This window comes from Erythranthe guttata, chromosome 10 (genome assembly GCF_056151865.1).
Source record: "Erythranthe guttata isolate IM_541 chromosome 10, IM_541, whole genome shotgun sequence".
Classification (NCBI taxonomy): Eukaryota; Viridiplantae; Streptophyta; class Magnoliopsida; order Lamiales; family Phrymaceae; genus Erythranthe; species Erythranthe guttata.
The window spans coordinates 8,821,808-8,839,007 of NC_142542.1; the positions used below are offsets into that span (position 1 = coordinate 8,821,808).

A 17,200-nucleotide genomic window follows, 5' to 3' on the forward strand; every position below is an offset into this window, starting at 1 on the left:
GGGGGTAAGTGAGGGTGCAAACTGTATTTAGCCCAAAAAGAAAAAACAATTACTCTTCCATCGTGTTCTACCATTAGTGCACTTCTTCGCTATTTTAATTTTTATTAAGTTCTGTCACGATAAATTGCACTAGAAAATAAGATATTGGCTCTTATTTGTGAAATCTAACTTTGATAAATTTCTACTTCCGAGTCAAATATTGGTATGCTTGTAGATCACTCAAAAATAAAAAATAAAAACAAACATTAATTTATCTAAAAATAATTTTCCACTTATGCTTATGTAAATTCAATTGTAAAGTTTGCATAATCAGTATTATTTTAAGTAAAAATGAAATGGGCCGCATTGGATCCAACCCAATTAAATACTCAAAACAATTTTCTCAAAAAGAAAAGTCAAATATTATTTTAATTATTAATTTAATCGATCCAAAAATTTCAGCCCTAATATTTCCCAACCCATCGCCGAGCCTCAACCGCCGCACACCGCTCCTCGCCGCCGTCAACAGCCTCCACTTCGCTCACCGCCCTCTGCTCCCCCACTCCGCTCACCGCTCGCGTACCTTGCTCACCGGTTCGTCCACTCCGTTCACTTCCGGCGCCGTCGCTCGCCCCCGCACCGATTGAGGCCTTCATCGATTCCATTAAGGTTTGTTAAGTACCCATGGCTCTAATATAACCCTGGAATAAAAAATTGATGACGATTGCTTTGATGTTTAACTTTTGGGAAATTTCTTCGAGGCTATCTGATGCTGCAGAAAATCCTGCACTCTATCATTCATACTAAAAACATTACAATAGTGAAAGCAAAAACAAAATTAAATGGGTAATTTGATATGGCATTTTATTTGTGATTCCTAAACTTTTATTACTTAGTATTGAGTATTGAGAAAAGTGTGTATGTGTGTTGGAGTATGTGTGTGTGTGAAAAGTGCGTATGTGTGTTGGAGTGTGTGTGTGTGAAAAATGTGTTGGAGTGTGTCTGTGTGTGTGTGTGAAAAGTGTGTAGAAAGTGTGCATGTGAGTGTGTGTGCGTGTGTGTACAAAAGTGTGTGTGTGTGTGTAAAAAGTGTGTATGTGTATGTGTGTAAAAAGTGTGTATGTTTATGTGAGTGTGTGTGCTTGTGTGTGAAATGTGTGTGTGCGTGTGCGTGTGTGTGAAATGTGTGTGTGCGTGTGTGTGAAATGTGTGTGTGAAAGTGTTATAAATTATGTAAAAATGTACAGAACGGGATATGAAGTTTTTACAGAATCAAATGTTCCTTTGTCTTCTCTTAATTCCTCTCTCTCAATTGTCTTAGTTAGATTATTTCTCTTTCTCAAATTAGCACGTAACAAAAAATCATAGAGTAAATGTTTGTTGTGGTTTCTCTTGGCCAACACAAAGGGGTTGTGGGAGTGTTTGTTGATAGCTTATAGAGTGGTTTCAATAGTTGTTTCATTTTTCAAGTTCAACTAATTTATCGAAAATTTCAATAAGTGGTAGAACGAAAATTCTCGTGGATGTAAATGTCTTTGCTTTATAATCTTTCAGCCAAATTGGTGCGATTTTTTTGCTAGCAAAAGGAAAACATCATCATGGCAATCGTAGCTAATAAATATGGTCATTGTCTGTATTATACACTTTTGGCCACCCTTTTGTCTTTTTTTATGGTGGCATGGCCCAAGAGTTTGAAACACAAGCAATTAGTTGGATTAATGCCTCACATGCATTTGCATTTTTGGAATTCCATTTATTTCCCGATTCTTCAATTTTTTAGCTTCTTCTTTGCTGAACCGTCAATTTACTGGAGCCATGTAATTGTGACATACATAGCTCGACACTTTTTTGTTCCTTAAATTGGAAAAATAAATGTAGAGTTGCCAAAAGATCAATTTGCTTTGTAATTTATTTCTTTAGTACTTATTGCATTGTATGCATACTTTGCTGCCGTGTGCAAAATCTAGAGATGCATGGTCCAGATTGAACATTTAGAAACATTCGTAAAAATTTGGCGACCCAATATTGAGCACAATTTTGTACTGTCATCGTAGAGAAATTTATTTCAGTGTGCAATTTTGAATCAATTGAATGGGGCTTACTTCTGCTTGGTTCTTTTCATGGTAGTCATATTCACTCGTGACTAGAGTATATTCATTCATATGAGTGACAAAAAATTTGCAAATAATTAGAGTCGTTCATTAATTTATATTTTGGTCTTTTTTGACAGTAATGAGTCGTTCGAACGCAAATCTGAAGAGGAGAAGACCTGGAACAGATGAATCAGGTCTGATAGATTCGGAGCGAGCAGTCCTCAATTCAATAAAAAGCAAAGGGAATATGGGGATTTGGACAAGAGACATCAAACTAGAGACCAATCTGACTGACCCCGTTGTAAGCAAATCGGTCAAGTCTTTGATGGCGAAAAACTTGATCAAAGAAGTTGTAAACATTCAAAACAAGGGTAAAAAACACTACATGTCAGTCGAGTTCGAGCCTTCAAAGGAAATAAGCGGAGGGGAGTGGTATTCAAACGGTGCCCTCGACAAAGAGCTTATTAAAGCAGTCCAAGATATGTGCTTAAGGTTCTTGCGTGCGCAGAAAGTTACTACAATAGAGGGAGTACACAATGATCTCAAGAAGTCAAGAGTGTTGACTTTTGAACCTTCTCGCGAACAAGTTGTGGATATATTGAACTCAATGGTTCTGGACAATAATATTATAGAGGTGAAGAGCAGTGGGTTGGGTGATTACCATTCTATCCCTATCGGAACAGTTTGTTACAGAGTAGCAAGTGGTGCAGGTGTTGCTAAGGGTGGTCCAAAGAAAGGTGGATTTGCTTCAATCCCGTGTGGTGCTTGTCCCAGGATTAGTGTATGTACACCTGATGGTCCCATCTCCCCCGCTACCTGTGTCTATTATACCAAATGGTTAGACGTTGAGTTTTGAACCTATACATATTTTTCATCTCTTTCTGGAATAAATGCTAAATGCTGCACATTAACTTTTTTCTTCCTTTTCGGATGATCTGGCTTAGAATTTTATTGTCGTAGAAGTTTATTTTTCTATTTTTTCTAATGTTTTTTCTTGTAAAAATCACCATCTCCACGAAATACATCTTCGTTTTCTTGGGATATGAAGTCTGGCCTTTTTCTTGTTTTTGGATGTTTGGTTTCATGTGCAAATTCATTCGCACAAACACCAAACTGTTAAAAGTTTATCTTTTACACCGTATGAGCTCTTGTAAATGTATTTTAATTTCGTTTGGAAGGTGAATGCGTCCGACGTGGTGTGCTAAGTATTTTTATAAGATAGGAATTTCTGCTCCAAATAGCTCCAATCATGTGTGTGATCTAAGTTCGTGCTCCAAATAGCACCAATGACACACACACACACACACACAGCGTCACGTGTAGTAAATCACAGGTCACACAGTGGTGGAATCATTATTTCGTTGCAGAGTCGACTAAGACATTGTGACAATTTTTTTTTGAATGATTTTTTTTTTTTTTTTTTTTTGTAAAACAAGTAAATATTTATAGATTTTGATTAAATGAATATAGGTTTGGTATAAATATACAAAAGAAATTCAAGCAAATACAAAGGACTGTAGAAAACAAGTATAAGGAAGATGACTCTTGTATTTCTTCTTCTCAAGTGTGTTCATGTTTTACAATAATGTGCTATTTATAGCACTGATATTCTAAACCAAAGGTTACAAGGAAGATTGAAATATATGTCGGTGATTGAAAGAGGTTTCGGTCATTGAACAAGGGTTGAGAGACCAGCCAAGAAAGCTGGCTCTGATACCATATTTGTTTGGGGTTTTAATATGCGGAAGTGTGGTATAAAAAAAAGGACATTAATTGGTGTAGAGATTTTTATTAAGTGAAGAACAATGGAATTGATTATGAACAAGAGAGGTTCTTAATGTCTAAAATTCTTAGTTTTTAGTCTTGCATGTAAAAATCTGATGTTGGTACAATTTATAAGGTAGGAATGGATACAAAGAAACACTCTATTCTAAGTCTCAAGTTCTTAAGAACTGTTTAACTAATTATAAGAAAACTTCTCGACTTCTACAAGTCTTCATCTTGGAATGATCGTTATTGGAAAATACGAATTATTATTTTCAACACAACCTACTATTAAGCCATGTTAAAATTTCATCCCTGCGGCGATATCGTAAATTTTCCGTGTTGGTGATGTAAATGATGAGTTTGAACAAACGTTTTGCTCTGCGTGTGAGATGCATTGTCGGTTGTTGGTGATGTAAATGATGAGTTTGAACAAACGTTTTGCTCTGCGTGTGAGATGCATTGTCGGTATAAGTCGCCTCTCAGTTTAAGATAGTGTGAAAAATAGGATTAGTTTCTTTTTTCTTTTCAGAATATGGCCTAAGGCTGAAATACAAACAAATTCCTTTCAGTCGTGCCTTGGGTTCTTGTGAGAAAATAGTGTTGACAGTGTATGAGTGCTTATTGCTTCTATTAATGCCTTCGGTTCTTGTAAGAAATAATGATATTGCCCCGATGTTTCGTTCTTTTAACATACTCTGTTGTTTAGTATACCAGACATATATACTTGCCTTGATGATCTGCAAGGGCACTCGGTTCCCTCGTTCCATTGCCTGCACAAACCCCAGTGTCGTATCATACGGAGAGCATGAGCATTTTTGTTATCTGGTTCCAACCATGTAATCAAATCAATTACGAAATATAGCGGCCTCAAAAGTATCCCGAAATTGGGACAGAGAATTTTGTGGTCTAATTCTTGCGGGAGAAAAAAAAAAGGCTTCAAGGACAAAGACTCAATAAGAAGCAATTTTGACAATAAGCAATAAATTTGAACCCCTGCTTTTACATGAATCCTTGCTTTTTACGTACATATATACACACACATATATATATATATATATATATATATATATATATATATATATATATATATATATATATATATATATATATATATATATATATATATATATCTTAATTAATTCCTACCGTATCTCGAAAGCAGCTCCCTTTACCTGGACACCAGAGACTGCTTAGGAGATTCCCTTTTAATATTTTTTTTTGGTTTTTCTTCGAAAAATATTGCAGGATATGATCCTGCCAAATTTAAACCATGTTTCACAAGTATCAATTAGAATCCAAGAAAAAGAAGAAAGAAAAAACACGAATGTAAACAATTGCAGATGCAAAACAAACATATGTATAGCAATTAGTCCACGATATATAATTCCAATACCGAAAATGTCACACTACATGTAACCAAGTTTCCACAACCACAAGCACCACAAATAATGTACATAAACATCAAGAAAGTAAAAATAAAAACGGAAAAGAAATTTCAACGTATTAAAATATAGAAGATGGGAGTGACATGAATTGCAGTAGTAGTGCGTCGTGTATATTGAAATCAGACCTCTCTCTGTTCAATATAATATATTCAATGATATCCAATTGGGGCCGGAGCTTCATTCAGTTCGCGTCCCTGATAATGAATATCCTGCAAAAAAATAAAAAAAATGCACATACATTAGAAGCCTAAAAAGAAAAACATAATAATTATTATTTTAATAGAAATATAATCGGATGTGACGTACAGAAGCAAAGTGATTAACATCACGGTGGTGAGCCTCGTCAGCCCTAACAACAACAACAACGTCACGTAGGGTAGAGTTTGGAGGGAGGCGCCAATAGTCAATGGCAATAGCAGGGGCAGGAACATTGTCAATATTGCCCTTGTCAAGCTCTTTCAAGAACTCTGTATACGAATGAATCGCTTCCTCTTCCAAATATCCCACTACACGGTGAGCCATCTTGGGGGATATTAAATATGTCAAGAAGTATGCGTTGAAGAAGACGCCTTGCACGGTGAACACCAAGGCACGCTCGTACCACCTTGGCTGAGATACTTCCATGAATGTCATTAGATGCATTCTCTCGTTTTCGGCTTCTTCTAGAAGTGCTTTGATCCAACCCCCGCTGTGCTCGAATCTCCGTAGTGACTTGCAGTGCAATAACATTCCTCCGACCATTCCAGGCACGGCTGCTACTGTTTCAAGCATCATTGCACGACATCCATAACGCCGCTGCCACAATACATTCCAAATCATAAATTCAAATTATGTTTATATATAGTTCAGGATCTTACTATTTGTACGCATAGTTAGGGACATTGTTACAAAGGAAGTTTGTAGTGAACAACAATAAATGATCTCCATCTATTATCAAAAACAAAACAATGAAACTAATACACCAAATAAATTTGATAATAGATGGACTTAATTTGATGTTTGGTATCCTCAATAAATTAGCGGGTCGACCCGCCAAAATTATATAATCATGGCTTCTAATGAGTTTTTTTTAGACGCTTCAAGCTCCAATAAAATAATTTGGTCTCATTAGATTATTTAATCTTATTTTGACTAATCTTATCTTGCCAACCAAACGAAAACCAACAGATATAAAAGTTGATTCTAGCATTAAACCCATTTAGTGAGACCATGTAAAATTTCCAACTATATACATACATATTGTATATGACAGATAAAATATGTATATGCGACACACTTGGAAGCGTATTTGGCAACGAATTAGAAACTTATTTTTATAATTGGAAATAATAAACCGAGAAATTAGAGTTTTCAACATAAATTATGATTTGTAAATATATATTTTGGATGGGCTCGAGGAAATGAAGGAATTAATTAGGATTAGTAATCTTCACATATCAAAACACAATTGCTAATAAGATTATTATATTAATTAATATTTGCAACAAAACCAATCAAACACTCTTTTATTGTTTACAACTCAGACAAAATAAATTCCCAATTTTCAGTGTCCTAACTAAAAAAATAAAAAAATAAAAAAAAAAGTAATAATACCTGAAAAAAGACATCAGTAGGAAATCTAAGAGCCTTGACAGTCCAATAGGCCATCTTGTCCAAGAAGGTAGTGGGCACATGATGCTTGTCAAGATCTATTGACACGTCAGCTTTGTATGTCTCCCATGGCTTCATTTATTTTATTAATAAAATAATTAATTAATTTAAAGACATATAAAATGGGAAAATAAAGTAAATAATAGATCTTATTCTTACTCTAAAGCAGTTCCACCTCCATTCGGAGCCGTCCTCTCTGGTAATCTTTGCAGGCTCAACCCCCCAGTAACTCATTATCTCCTTGTTGTTATCATTCCCACCACCACCACCACCAGCGGCGGCGCCTCCACTTGATCCACCGCTTTCGGCCTTTTCTCCCAAAGCCAACGTACTGGCGTTGCGATTCCCCGCAACTGATGAGAACCTCATCATCCACGTCTGCACGTCCACCTTTCTAGGATGATCACGGAAAATGGTGGCGGCGGCCCCAATTCTTGCTGCTTCAGTTGCAGCGCCGCCACGCGCCACCACGTGGCCTAGCATTGAACGCGCCATCCGGCTCATCATTAATCAGCGAATATTTGATTATTAGTAGTAGTAGAATCGGAGGTTTTTACAACAGTATTATAATCTTGGAGAGAAAGAAAGGTTTAAGAACAGGGTATTTTATTTATGTTAACACGCGCTCTTTGGTATGCAGGGTTTAGGGGGAAGCGGTGGCGTATTTATAAGGGGTATAGAGGTAATATCACGTGCAAGGCGGTGACATACCATACGTACGTGCTGACCAAATTCTTGGTGCACAGTGTTCCGCTTTTGGCCTTTAATATATTTTGGGGTGTGTATTCATTCAATGAGTACAGTATTCTAGAAAGAGCTAAATGACCAAATTGGACATCATCTTGTGTGGGTCGGGATCCGATTGGGAGGCGGGTTGAACAAATTGAGAATTTTGAAATATAATAATTGCATTCAAGATATCAAATGCTTCAAAATAATAATCTAGATTTCTGACCCGAATTGAGGGCAAAAACAAAAAGAGGAATTTGTTTGTTTAATCGGGTTGGTATGTGATTAATGCAAAATGGTTTATACTTGTATACCAAAATTGACTAAGCGAACAACATTCTTATTCTTCCGAGGGCAGTATTGGAAACCACCATATTCATTTAATTACAGAAAAGCAAATCAATAGGAATATTTTTCTTGGAGAACAAGTACGTGAAAGATTGCGTGTGGTCCAAGATGGGTTTGGCAATTTTCAATTAAGAATTGGTGTACCTTTTCTTGTTGTCCTCTTAAATACTAAAATGCTATTTGCAGTCCATGTATTATTGGCATATTGAATGAGTTATTTATTTGTTTTTTTTTTTTACTCCGGTTGCGTAGGTGTTCGAAACATCACTTAGCTGACTCAACATCTGTTAACGTCAACATTCGTTGATAAATATTGACATTTCTTTTTTTCTTTCTTTTGTCTTTTTTCTTTTTGATTTTTTTTTTGTGCGGTGGCGGATCGTCGAAGCCCCAATTAGTTGACTCAATATTAATTAACTTGAAGATTGGTTGACATTTGACATTCTATTTTTTTCTTTCCTTTTATCTTTTTTTTGTTTTTAAATTTTAATTTTTTCTTCCAGTGGCGGGTCGTCGAAGCCTTGGTTAGCCTCAAACCTTGGATTTTCCTCTTCGATCCTTAGCCAAACAATAAGATCTCCAAGCCCCATTTCCTTGTGTTTGTGCTTGAGATAGTTACTCAAAGCATTTCAAAGTGGTGGTAACTTCTCGAACATAGCAGTGATTTGGAAGGATTCGCTCAACATCATCCCATCGGCATGAATATCATGCATGATGAGTTGCAACTCTTGGACTTGACTCGTAAGGGTCTTTGTGTCCACCATTTTGAAGTCCACGAACTTGCCGACGATGAATTTCCGATGAGTTGCAACTCTTGGACTTGACTCGTAAGGGTCTTTGTGTCCATCATTTTGAAGTTCACGAACTTGCCGACGATGAATTTCTTCAGCCCGACGTCTTCTGTTTTGTACTTATTTTCTAAGGACTCTAACAGTTCTTTCGTAACATCTCGAGCTTTTTCAACCCGGTCCGTTAGCCAATCTACTGGCCGACTAGGCACCGGGCAACAACAGCCCTACAACAAGCCCACTTTTTTTCCGACGTGGGATGGGGGTGCTACATCCTTAACTGTTTTGATTGTACTATACACATTGTATAGTGAATCATCTAGACCATTCAAAATGAGGTTCCGACTCAAGAAGTCGTAGTAGGTCTAGGCGTTTCATGCAATTCTTCTTTCCACGCTAGCATCGTTCTCTAGTACAACGGGAGGTATTTCTGACACGAATCTTGCCAAATTGATCGGTAGAACAACAGCTTTTGTTGCCAACGTTTGAAGTTGATTCCTTTGAATTTCTATGGTTTTTTCTCCATGAGGGACGACGGGTGGATAAGGTGCTCCACGGAGCGGCGTCTGAACTCCATTCGGCGGAGGAATGACGTTCTGATTTAGCGGTGGATCAGCGTTCTGGTTCAGCGGCAGGATAGCATTCGGATTTTCACCCGAAACGAGAGGCTGGGGGTTGCGGCAGCAGAAGTTGGTTGATGTAGTCTTTGACCGTTTTTGCAGATTTCAAAACATAATTTCGTCTTAAAACTATTTCCAAAAATTTTACCTTTGAGTGAATTTGCCGAAACTAGGAAAGTGGACGTGCGTTGCACGTCTTGGTGTTAATTTCTCTCTATACTTTTATGGTGATTGATTTTTTTTTTTTTTTTACGGTAAATAACGTATAAACTATTGTGGCATCGTGAGCTATTTCCCCATCATACTTTTAAACCCTTATGGAGTTATGAGTAACACAATCTTAAAGATTCCGTGGAATATTATGAATTTGCATACATACCTCCAGGGGATAAATAATATTTTTTCTTATCTCAAGGGTATCCGTAATTTACCCATAGTTGCATAGTTTTTTATTGCAATTGCATAAGTCTTGCAAGGTGAATATTCGATTAGGCAAAGATTGAGTAACAGAGATGAAGAAGGTGAAGGTTGATGCAGTGGAGGAGGCTTTGTTGTGGTTAGCAAATTAATTGGTTAAATGGATTTAAATTGACACAGAAGAAAAATATAGATGTAGTCGCATAACTCAATATTTTCTAGGGATAAGTTTGCCCAAAATTCATTCAGTGATGTTCTGGATGATTAAGCGAGAATTTAATTTTCTGACTGGATCAGTAGGCGGTAATATGTTCCGTTCAAATATCCAAATCAAACATACTTAATGAAACATATCTGACCGAATAAGACATTAGCCTTATTCAGAGCCTCATTAAGTGGTAACAAACAGAGCATAAGTCTTAACTGAGGAGTATCCGTAATTTATTATTTTTATCTTATTGAAATAATATTATATGTAGATGTCTTGTGATGAAAATTGATGTATTTAAATTGAACAACTTTATCCAATATTGAAATCTAGAAGTATGATATTTTTTGTCATTATATTCATTTATCTTTCTTTTTTTCTTGTGATGACGATAATTAAACTTTTTTTCTTCCTTTTTATTCATATTATTCAACATTTCAAGTATTTATATATATATATATATATATATATATATATATATATATATATATATATATATATATATATATATAATTTTGAATTTTTTACTTTTGTTATACTATTGTTATTTTTTAATTGGAACCTTCTCTTTCTTAGGACTTTTCCAATCTCAATTGTCTCATTTAAATGATTTATCGTTAATTAATGATGTCTTTATTTTATTTTTCTTTTGGGTTAATCATTATATTGCTCAATTATGGCTTTTAGTTGTCTAGCATAATTTGTTGATACATTGTTATTTGGTGTTTGAAATAATAGAATCATTTTAAGCATATAATTTTTCAGTGCCATGGTTTATTTTTTATCCAATGATAAGTCATTATATTCGTAATTGACTTATTTTATTTATTTTCCATGCAATGATAATTAATTATATTAGTAATTGACTTGTTTCCTCAACAATATAATGTCTTGCTTACACTTTATCTTATCATAATTAAGATCCATTTATATAAGAATTTGATAAATCTTGATTTTGTTGGTAAAGGAAAATAGTGTTGTCTTTTATTCTAGGCATCCACAATTACTTTAATATTGTATTGTATATGGGTTCTTATTATGTATTTTAGAGAAGGGATTTTTTTTCAGTCTTGACATGCATTATTCTACGAATTTAGAAATTCTGATTAATCATAATATTATTTGTTAGGAAAACAATTATGAAAATAAGTTACTTTTTGTATTCTATAAGTTCCTATTTATATCCTTTTCTATCATCATTTATATTTAATTTAATAATTCAAATAATATTTTTTTATTAAAATATGTACCTTGAGTTTCATAAAGAAATTAAGTATAACTTGACTGTATGGAGAACATCTTATTACAATTTTATACAATTATACTTTGTCATTTGTATTTAAGAATACCCCTATATAATATAAAAGTTATCTTTTTGAACCTTCAATTTTGCACGAATGTAAAAGTTGTGATTAATCATAATATTTTAAGGAAGTCTTTTTTATATTCTAAGTTCCTCTTTATTTTTATTGTTATTATTTATATATAAATATTCAATATATTTTTTTGTACGAAAATATATATGTACAGCCAGGGGCGAGTCCACCCAAGGGCTAGGGTGGACTCAAGCCCCCCCTCACTTCCAAAAATTTTCCCATTATATATATATATATATATATATATATATATATATTATATATATTTTTGATATATATTCTATTTAAGTTTTTAGTCTATTCAAGTATATTATTTAAGTCCACTTATTTTTAGTCTATTTACTCAAAGCCCCCCATGTATATTTTATTTATATTTTTAGCCTATTCAATTATATCTTTTTTTCTTTTAATCTATTCAATTATATTATTTAAGCCCACTTATTTCTAGTCCACTTACTCAAAGCCCCCCATGTCTGACTTGCTCTCATCTTCTATTTTTCAACTTCGTTACGTTTCTTGAAAAAGAAAAAAAAAACTTTGTTCTCTCCCACAGTCTCACTAATAGCAGTTAAATTGCCACCCACCGACAATCGTTTAGCATTTGACAACTTCTCTCTCATCTTAATTTTCAGATTGGGTATCAATTAGAAGTCGATTGTGTCAATTTGATAATCGACTTGATATTCATGTTTCTTAAATTTTTATAGCAATTTAGCTTTCACGATTCGTTTTGGATTATCATCTGAAAGTGAAGGGAAAAAAATGCGTATCAAATTTTCATCTCAAATTTCTTTTATACAAATTTTTTTTCGGGGGCGCTGCCCCCGAACCCCCCGTGTGTTTAAGCCCCCTCTCACCAAACTTTCTGGCCTCGCCACTGTGTACAGCTAATTAAAGAAACTAAGTATAATTTAACTTTACGAAGAACATCTTATGATAATTTTCATACGGTAATACTTTGGTCATTTACTCATTTTTATTACTAATTAAAAGCACCCCTATATAATAAGTGACTTATTATCTTTTTCAGTAGCTCTCCATTGAATTATCATTTTTTTAAATTTTATAAGTGAAATAGTATATAATCTATTTATGATATTGTTCTCTACTGAACTGATTTATTATTCATATTAACTTAAAAGAATAAAAAAAATTAAATTTATATAAAAATGAAAAGATTGAACAAGAAATATAGTTCTAGAATATCTTTTCTCATTTTTGTGCTTACGACCTTACTAAAGCGCCCCAACATAGTTAGGTTTCGATATCTCGTAATCGAAGTAGTATATATAAGTAAAATAATTATGAAGATCAGTGCCTTTTTTTTTCCTTTTTTTTTTATGTTCTATAATTCTTCTTTACATTTTTGTATCATAACCTCTACAGCATTTTAATTTTGTTTTTCCTATATAAGGGGTGTCACATTCTAGTGGTTTTTTTTTTTTTTGGTTTAATGCAAAATAATTTATCTCTATGTTTTTATTTGTTTTTTTTCCTAAATATATAGTTCATTTACATTTAATGAAAGTTTAGTTAAAGACCATGGCAAAATGAATTTACATAGAACAACTTTCCTATTGAATTAGGTTTTGATATTGATTAATCATAGAAAATACATGATATAGCATAAGGCGTTTAACAAACGAACTTCCAAGTGAATTTCATCGTCCTTTTAATTAAATATTAAGAAAAAACTCAAACTTTGCAGATTTTAGAAATCTGTTAATTATAAAGAGTAAAGACTATAAGCGTCAAAAGTATTCATTTTCTATTAATTATTTTATTAATGAATATGACCAAATTGTCCTTATAAATTTACATATGCTAAGGATATTTTTGTACATACAAAAAAGGGAAGAAACTCCTAAGTCCTAACTATTCATACTTTTATAAGTAGTATAGATATAGATATAGATAGATAAAAACACAAACTGTAAATACACATTCAATTGTCTGAACTCTAACACTATGCTTTGTCTTCATCCCTAAATGAAGACAAAGCTAAAGAGGTCATCATGCAAATTATCTCTCATACTTTACGCCCGTTATAATACTAGAAGGATCTTATGTACCTCATCCGGAATATAAACACATGCAGAACATCCAAATAGAAAATACTACTTAGGGATCATATGTTCAATGTCAATCTGGTAATATTATACATTTAAGTTACATCAAATAAGTGCGAAGACGAAGCCATATACCAAAACCAACAATATGGTTGAAAAGGTGTCTTAAATCCATACTTCCTTACCTCCAAAACTACAAGTACCTAAACATACTAGTTTGATATTCATTCCAACTCAGATAGATGTCTGATCCTTAATGCTTTATCTACTGAAAAAAACAAGACAATTGAAACCAGTTTCCACTTTTGCTACGGTGGAGATCGATGAATTAAAGTAACAAAGTAAACTACCATTTCCAATTTAACGCAGCACGAAAATGTGAATCCATAAGAAAATAGACAACTTTCTCAAGTATGGTATTAAAAGTTAAAATACAAAGATCACCTATTCCGGACGTGCTAGACGTTTTACACTCATACGAAGAAAAAAAAAACAAATCATATTAGATCTCAAAAAACATTATCAAAATACGAAAATACAAAAAAAATAATGCTAGGTAACCGGAAATCCCAATAAAATAACAAGTTATGAAATTAAAATCTGAATTATTACCAAAATTTAACTTTTGAGAGTCTAGACGACATGGGATTGCCAAAATCTGTCATACGAGTATTGATCGTTGGGCCATATTTCTCTATGTCAAGTTAGCCTGGAGCTCAAACTCGATAGTCGTTTGAAAGGTCCTACTCAAAAACATTATCTTTTTTTTTCCTTCCATACCCCTTAGCACTAATAGAAATCCTTGTTGAAATACCACTCTGCCCTTTTGCATCACAATTCCACGGTATAAAAAACTACGACTGGTTCATCTCGTATACAAGTGACGGAAATTTCTAAATTCACGGCGAGGCTAAAGATTTCTGAGAATATCTACAAATGTAGGATACCCATCGACAATTGCACATCATGTAAGGGTGCTCCAAAACCATCAAGTACTCAGCATATTTGGCTTAACCTTGGAGGTTGGGTTGCGATAACCTTCAAATTCTGATTTTCCTTTTTCCTATGCTATGTCACATTTTTTTTCTTCTTCCCATTTTTTGTAATACCTTCTAAACTAAATAAATAGAATAGCTACTCAAGAATGCAGCTTCAATGAAATCGAAGTTCTGAAATAATGAATAATTTCTGGAGACATTTATCTCGCATTTCTTTGGATTGTGCACAATAATATGACTAGTATCAAGTACCAACTCAATTTACTTAAAGAAGAAATAATATTTTAAATACACTTTTTTATCCCTTACAATTACCATTAATTCAATCCCAATGTTTCAGCCATAATCAGAACCAGTAATAACAGAGAAATAATTCATAGCAGAGCTACTTATGTATCAAGGTGTGCTGCACTCGAGCAATTCGATCTCGATTAAAGCTGTTCAAACTGGCAGAACTGATTTGTTTATAAAAGAGAAATACGAGTAACTGATTTGGCAACAGGGTGAACCAGATTGACTGAAATTAAATTGATCAATTGAACCATGTACAGGGGAGTGTACTAACAGTAGGACAAAAAATCATATAACCAAACATCATAAATATATCCTAGTGAGTAAGATAAAGTTGTGCAGAGAAATAATATATTACCCTTACACCCAAGTGTTGCTATAATGAATCAACTGATTCGATCAATATAGATCAACAAACGGCTATTGCTAAAATGTTTTTTCAGTTAAGGCCACAATCTCATAGTCTCTCTTACCCCTACCATTATATAATGTACAAGAGACTAAGTAAATACAGTAAACCAATTTGCAAACAAGACCATCATAAAGTTGTACACAAACAAATCGGAAAGAAATATATCTGTTATCGTTATCTCACCTATTCAGTAACAGGATAGCAGCATTCAAATTCTAATTCACACTCTCATTCCCCACAGGGGCATTTCAGCAAACACATTGCATTCATTAAGTCTAGAATGAAATCATGGGTAATTAACATGATTCAGTATCTCACTCAGATGATGCAAACATAGACACCAAGAAGAATGAGAAGAGTACCGAACAAGGCAAGACCAACACGGGTTTCTTCACCAAGAATGATCCCAAAAACAGCAGTGGCAGCAAATGTAGTTGCATTCGTCACCGGCACAGCTAAAGAAATGGGAGTGTCAATCAAAATGCCAAAGAAAGTGGCTGATGCTGACAGATTTATCAGGAAAGGCAAAGTGTACTGCCAAATCAACACGAGCTTCAACCATTTCTTGACCTGTCCCGTGTTTGTTTGAGGGGTAGATTTCAGTGCTTCGTCCCATATGATTGCGCCTCTGCGCATAAGGGCGTTTGTGGCGCCCCAAACGAGGCCTACTGCCACCATCTTCTCTACATCTCTCCCCACCATCTCTGATCTCTTTCTCTAACAAAAGAAAAATATTTTTAAACCGATGGGGTCGAATCAATTTACTGGGTCAACGCCGAGTTTAGTTGTTCTCGGATTTGGTTCACCACAACCGGATCTCGGATGGATCCGGGTCCCGGGTCTACAATCACGCCAGACATTGACCCGACCAAGCTATCCGAGGCCACGGTTGGACCGTTTCAACCAGTGTCTAATCGGGTTTTTGAATTATTTACTTTTTATTTATTTATATTTAATTTATATGGTATTATTTATTCAAGAAATTACGTAAAAATAGCCTGTTTATCATCAGTATTAAATATTTTTATAAACTACAATTAGCACAACAAACAAATCATAAAATAACATGCAATATAAATCATAGTCATCTTATAAATTCAAAATTAACATTTAATTTAAAGTCTTACGTCTTACTGATAACAAATAAAACTCAAGTTTTACTTTCAAAGCAAATATTTAAAATAAGTCTCACATTAAAATTTAATATTTAAGGGTTTATTAGGGATAACCCCCTTGTTCATATTTTCTAATGAGGTAGATCCAATTTTTTTTCCCCTTTTTGAGATAGACCCAATTTTGCCAACTTGACAAAATATATTATATAATTTGCCTTTAATACCCCTGTTTTATTTTTAAACGGCATTTATTTCATTTACTACGTGATTTGAGATTTGCTGATACGTTGCCTAAAATCACGGAATAAAATTACGTGAGATCATTGGCCGTTATATCAAATCGTGTACAATATTTTTCGAAGGTTCTCTTCAGCGTTCCAGCGGTTTTTTATCGTCTTTGAAGATTTCTGCACCGTCGTTGAAATAGGATCGAATTTGAGCGTTCGTTGTTGGACGTTGTTAACCGGGTATGAATGCGTTATTCGTTTTTATTTTTCGCTCAATGTCTAGGATTGTCGATTACGGTGGTTAGAAATTTTTAAGAATTGTGTTGATACTTGATTCTATTAAGTAGAACGTTTTTTAACAAAATTATTCCGTCATATATACATCGTTATTTTTTGGCTGATGATGTTTGTTTGGAAGAGGATTGACAGAGTTAGATGATGATGGTTCACGCATATCGGACCAGAGTTGTTTTATATGAACATCGTAGTTGGTTTACGCATTAATTGAAATAACTGTCCGCTGTCGTGGAGTTCATGAGTCTGATCCCGGTCGATAGTTGGTTTATTTGTTTGTAACAGCGGATTTTAGGACGCTGGGTAGTACATTAAAATATATTTCGTAGTATTTTTTAAGTTATCGTATGGATTTTGCATTTTAAGTTTATTTT

At 34.1% G+C, this 17,200-nt stretch overlaps 3 protein-coding genes across 9 annotated transcripts; 1 reads left to right on the top strand and 2 right to left on the bottom strand.

The window, feature by feature from the left end:
* The first annotated feature begins 371 nt into the window (after nucleotides 1-371).
* LOC105963610 (DNA binding / DNA-directed RNA polymerase) lies at nucleotides 372-3,119 on the top strand. Of its 2 annotated transcripts, none has more exons than XM_012988030.2 (2): nucleotides 372-648; nucleotides 2,210-3,119. In XM_012988030.2, exon 2 carries the CDS (start codon nucleotides 2,212-2,214, stop codon nucleotides 2,926-2,928), a length of 717 nt encoding a protein of 238 aa, XP_012843484.2. In that variant the 5' UTR covers nucleotides 372-648; nucleotides 2,210-2,211; the 3' UTR covers nucleotides 2,929-3,119. The 2 variants fall into 2 exon arrangements, with proteins under 2 accessions (XP_012843484.2, XP_088679870.1); XM_088823744.1 differs by lacking the exon at nucleotides 372-648 and adding an exon at nucleotides 1,228-2,102.
* A 1,203-nt stretch (nucleotides 3,120-4,322) lies between these two features.
* Nucleotides 4,323-7,671, bottom strand: LOC105963611 (ubiquinol oxidase 2, mitochondrial). Of its 6 annotated transcripts, none has more exons than XR_016033740.1 (6): nucleotides 7,094-7,671; nucleotides 6,878-7,006; nucleotides 5,591-6,079; nucleotides 5,410-5,493; nucleotides 5,012-5,093; nucleotides 4,323-4,609 (listed from the first exon to the last, which is right to left on the bottom strand). XR_016033740.1 is itself a non-coding variant. In XM_012988031.2 (5 exons), exons 1-4 carry the CDS (start codon nucleotides 7,439-7,441, stop codon nucleotides 5,434-5,436), a joined length of 1,026 nt encoding a protein of 341 aa, XP_012843485.2. In that variant the 5' UTR covers nucleotides 7,442-7,671; the 3' UTR covers nucleotides 4,943-5,093; nucleotides 5,410-5,433. The 6 variants fall into 6 exon arrangements, 2 of the variants coding, with proteins under 2 accessions (XP_012843485.2, XP_088679868.1); XR_016033739.1 differs by having other exon boundaries at nucleotides 4,323-4,661; XR_016033738.1 differs by having other exon boundaries at nucleotides 4,986-5,093.
* A 7,480-nt stretch (nucleotides 7,672-15,151) lies between these two features.
* Nucleotides 15,152-15,952, bottom strand: LOC105963623 (uncharacterized). The gene has a single exon (XM_012988042.2). The coding sequence runs from the start codon at nucleotides 15,890-15,892 to the stop codon at nucleotides 15,509-15,511; it is 384 nt and encodes a 127-aa protein (XP_012843496.2). The 5' UTR covers nucleotides 15,893-15,952; the 3' UTR covers nucleotides 15,152-15,508.
* Nucleotides 15,953-17,200: the final 1,248 nt, after the last annotated feature.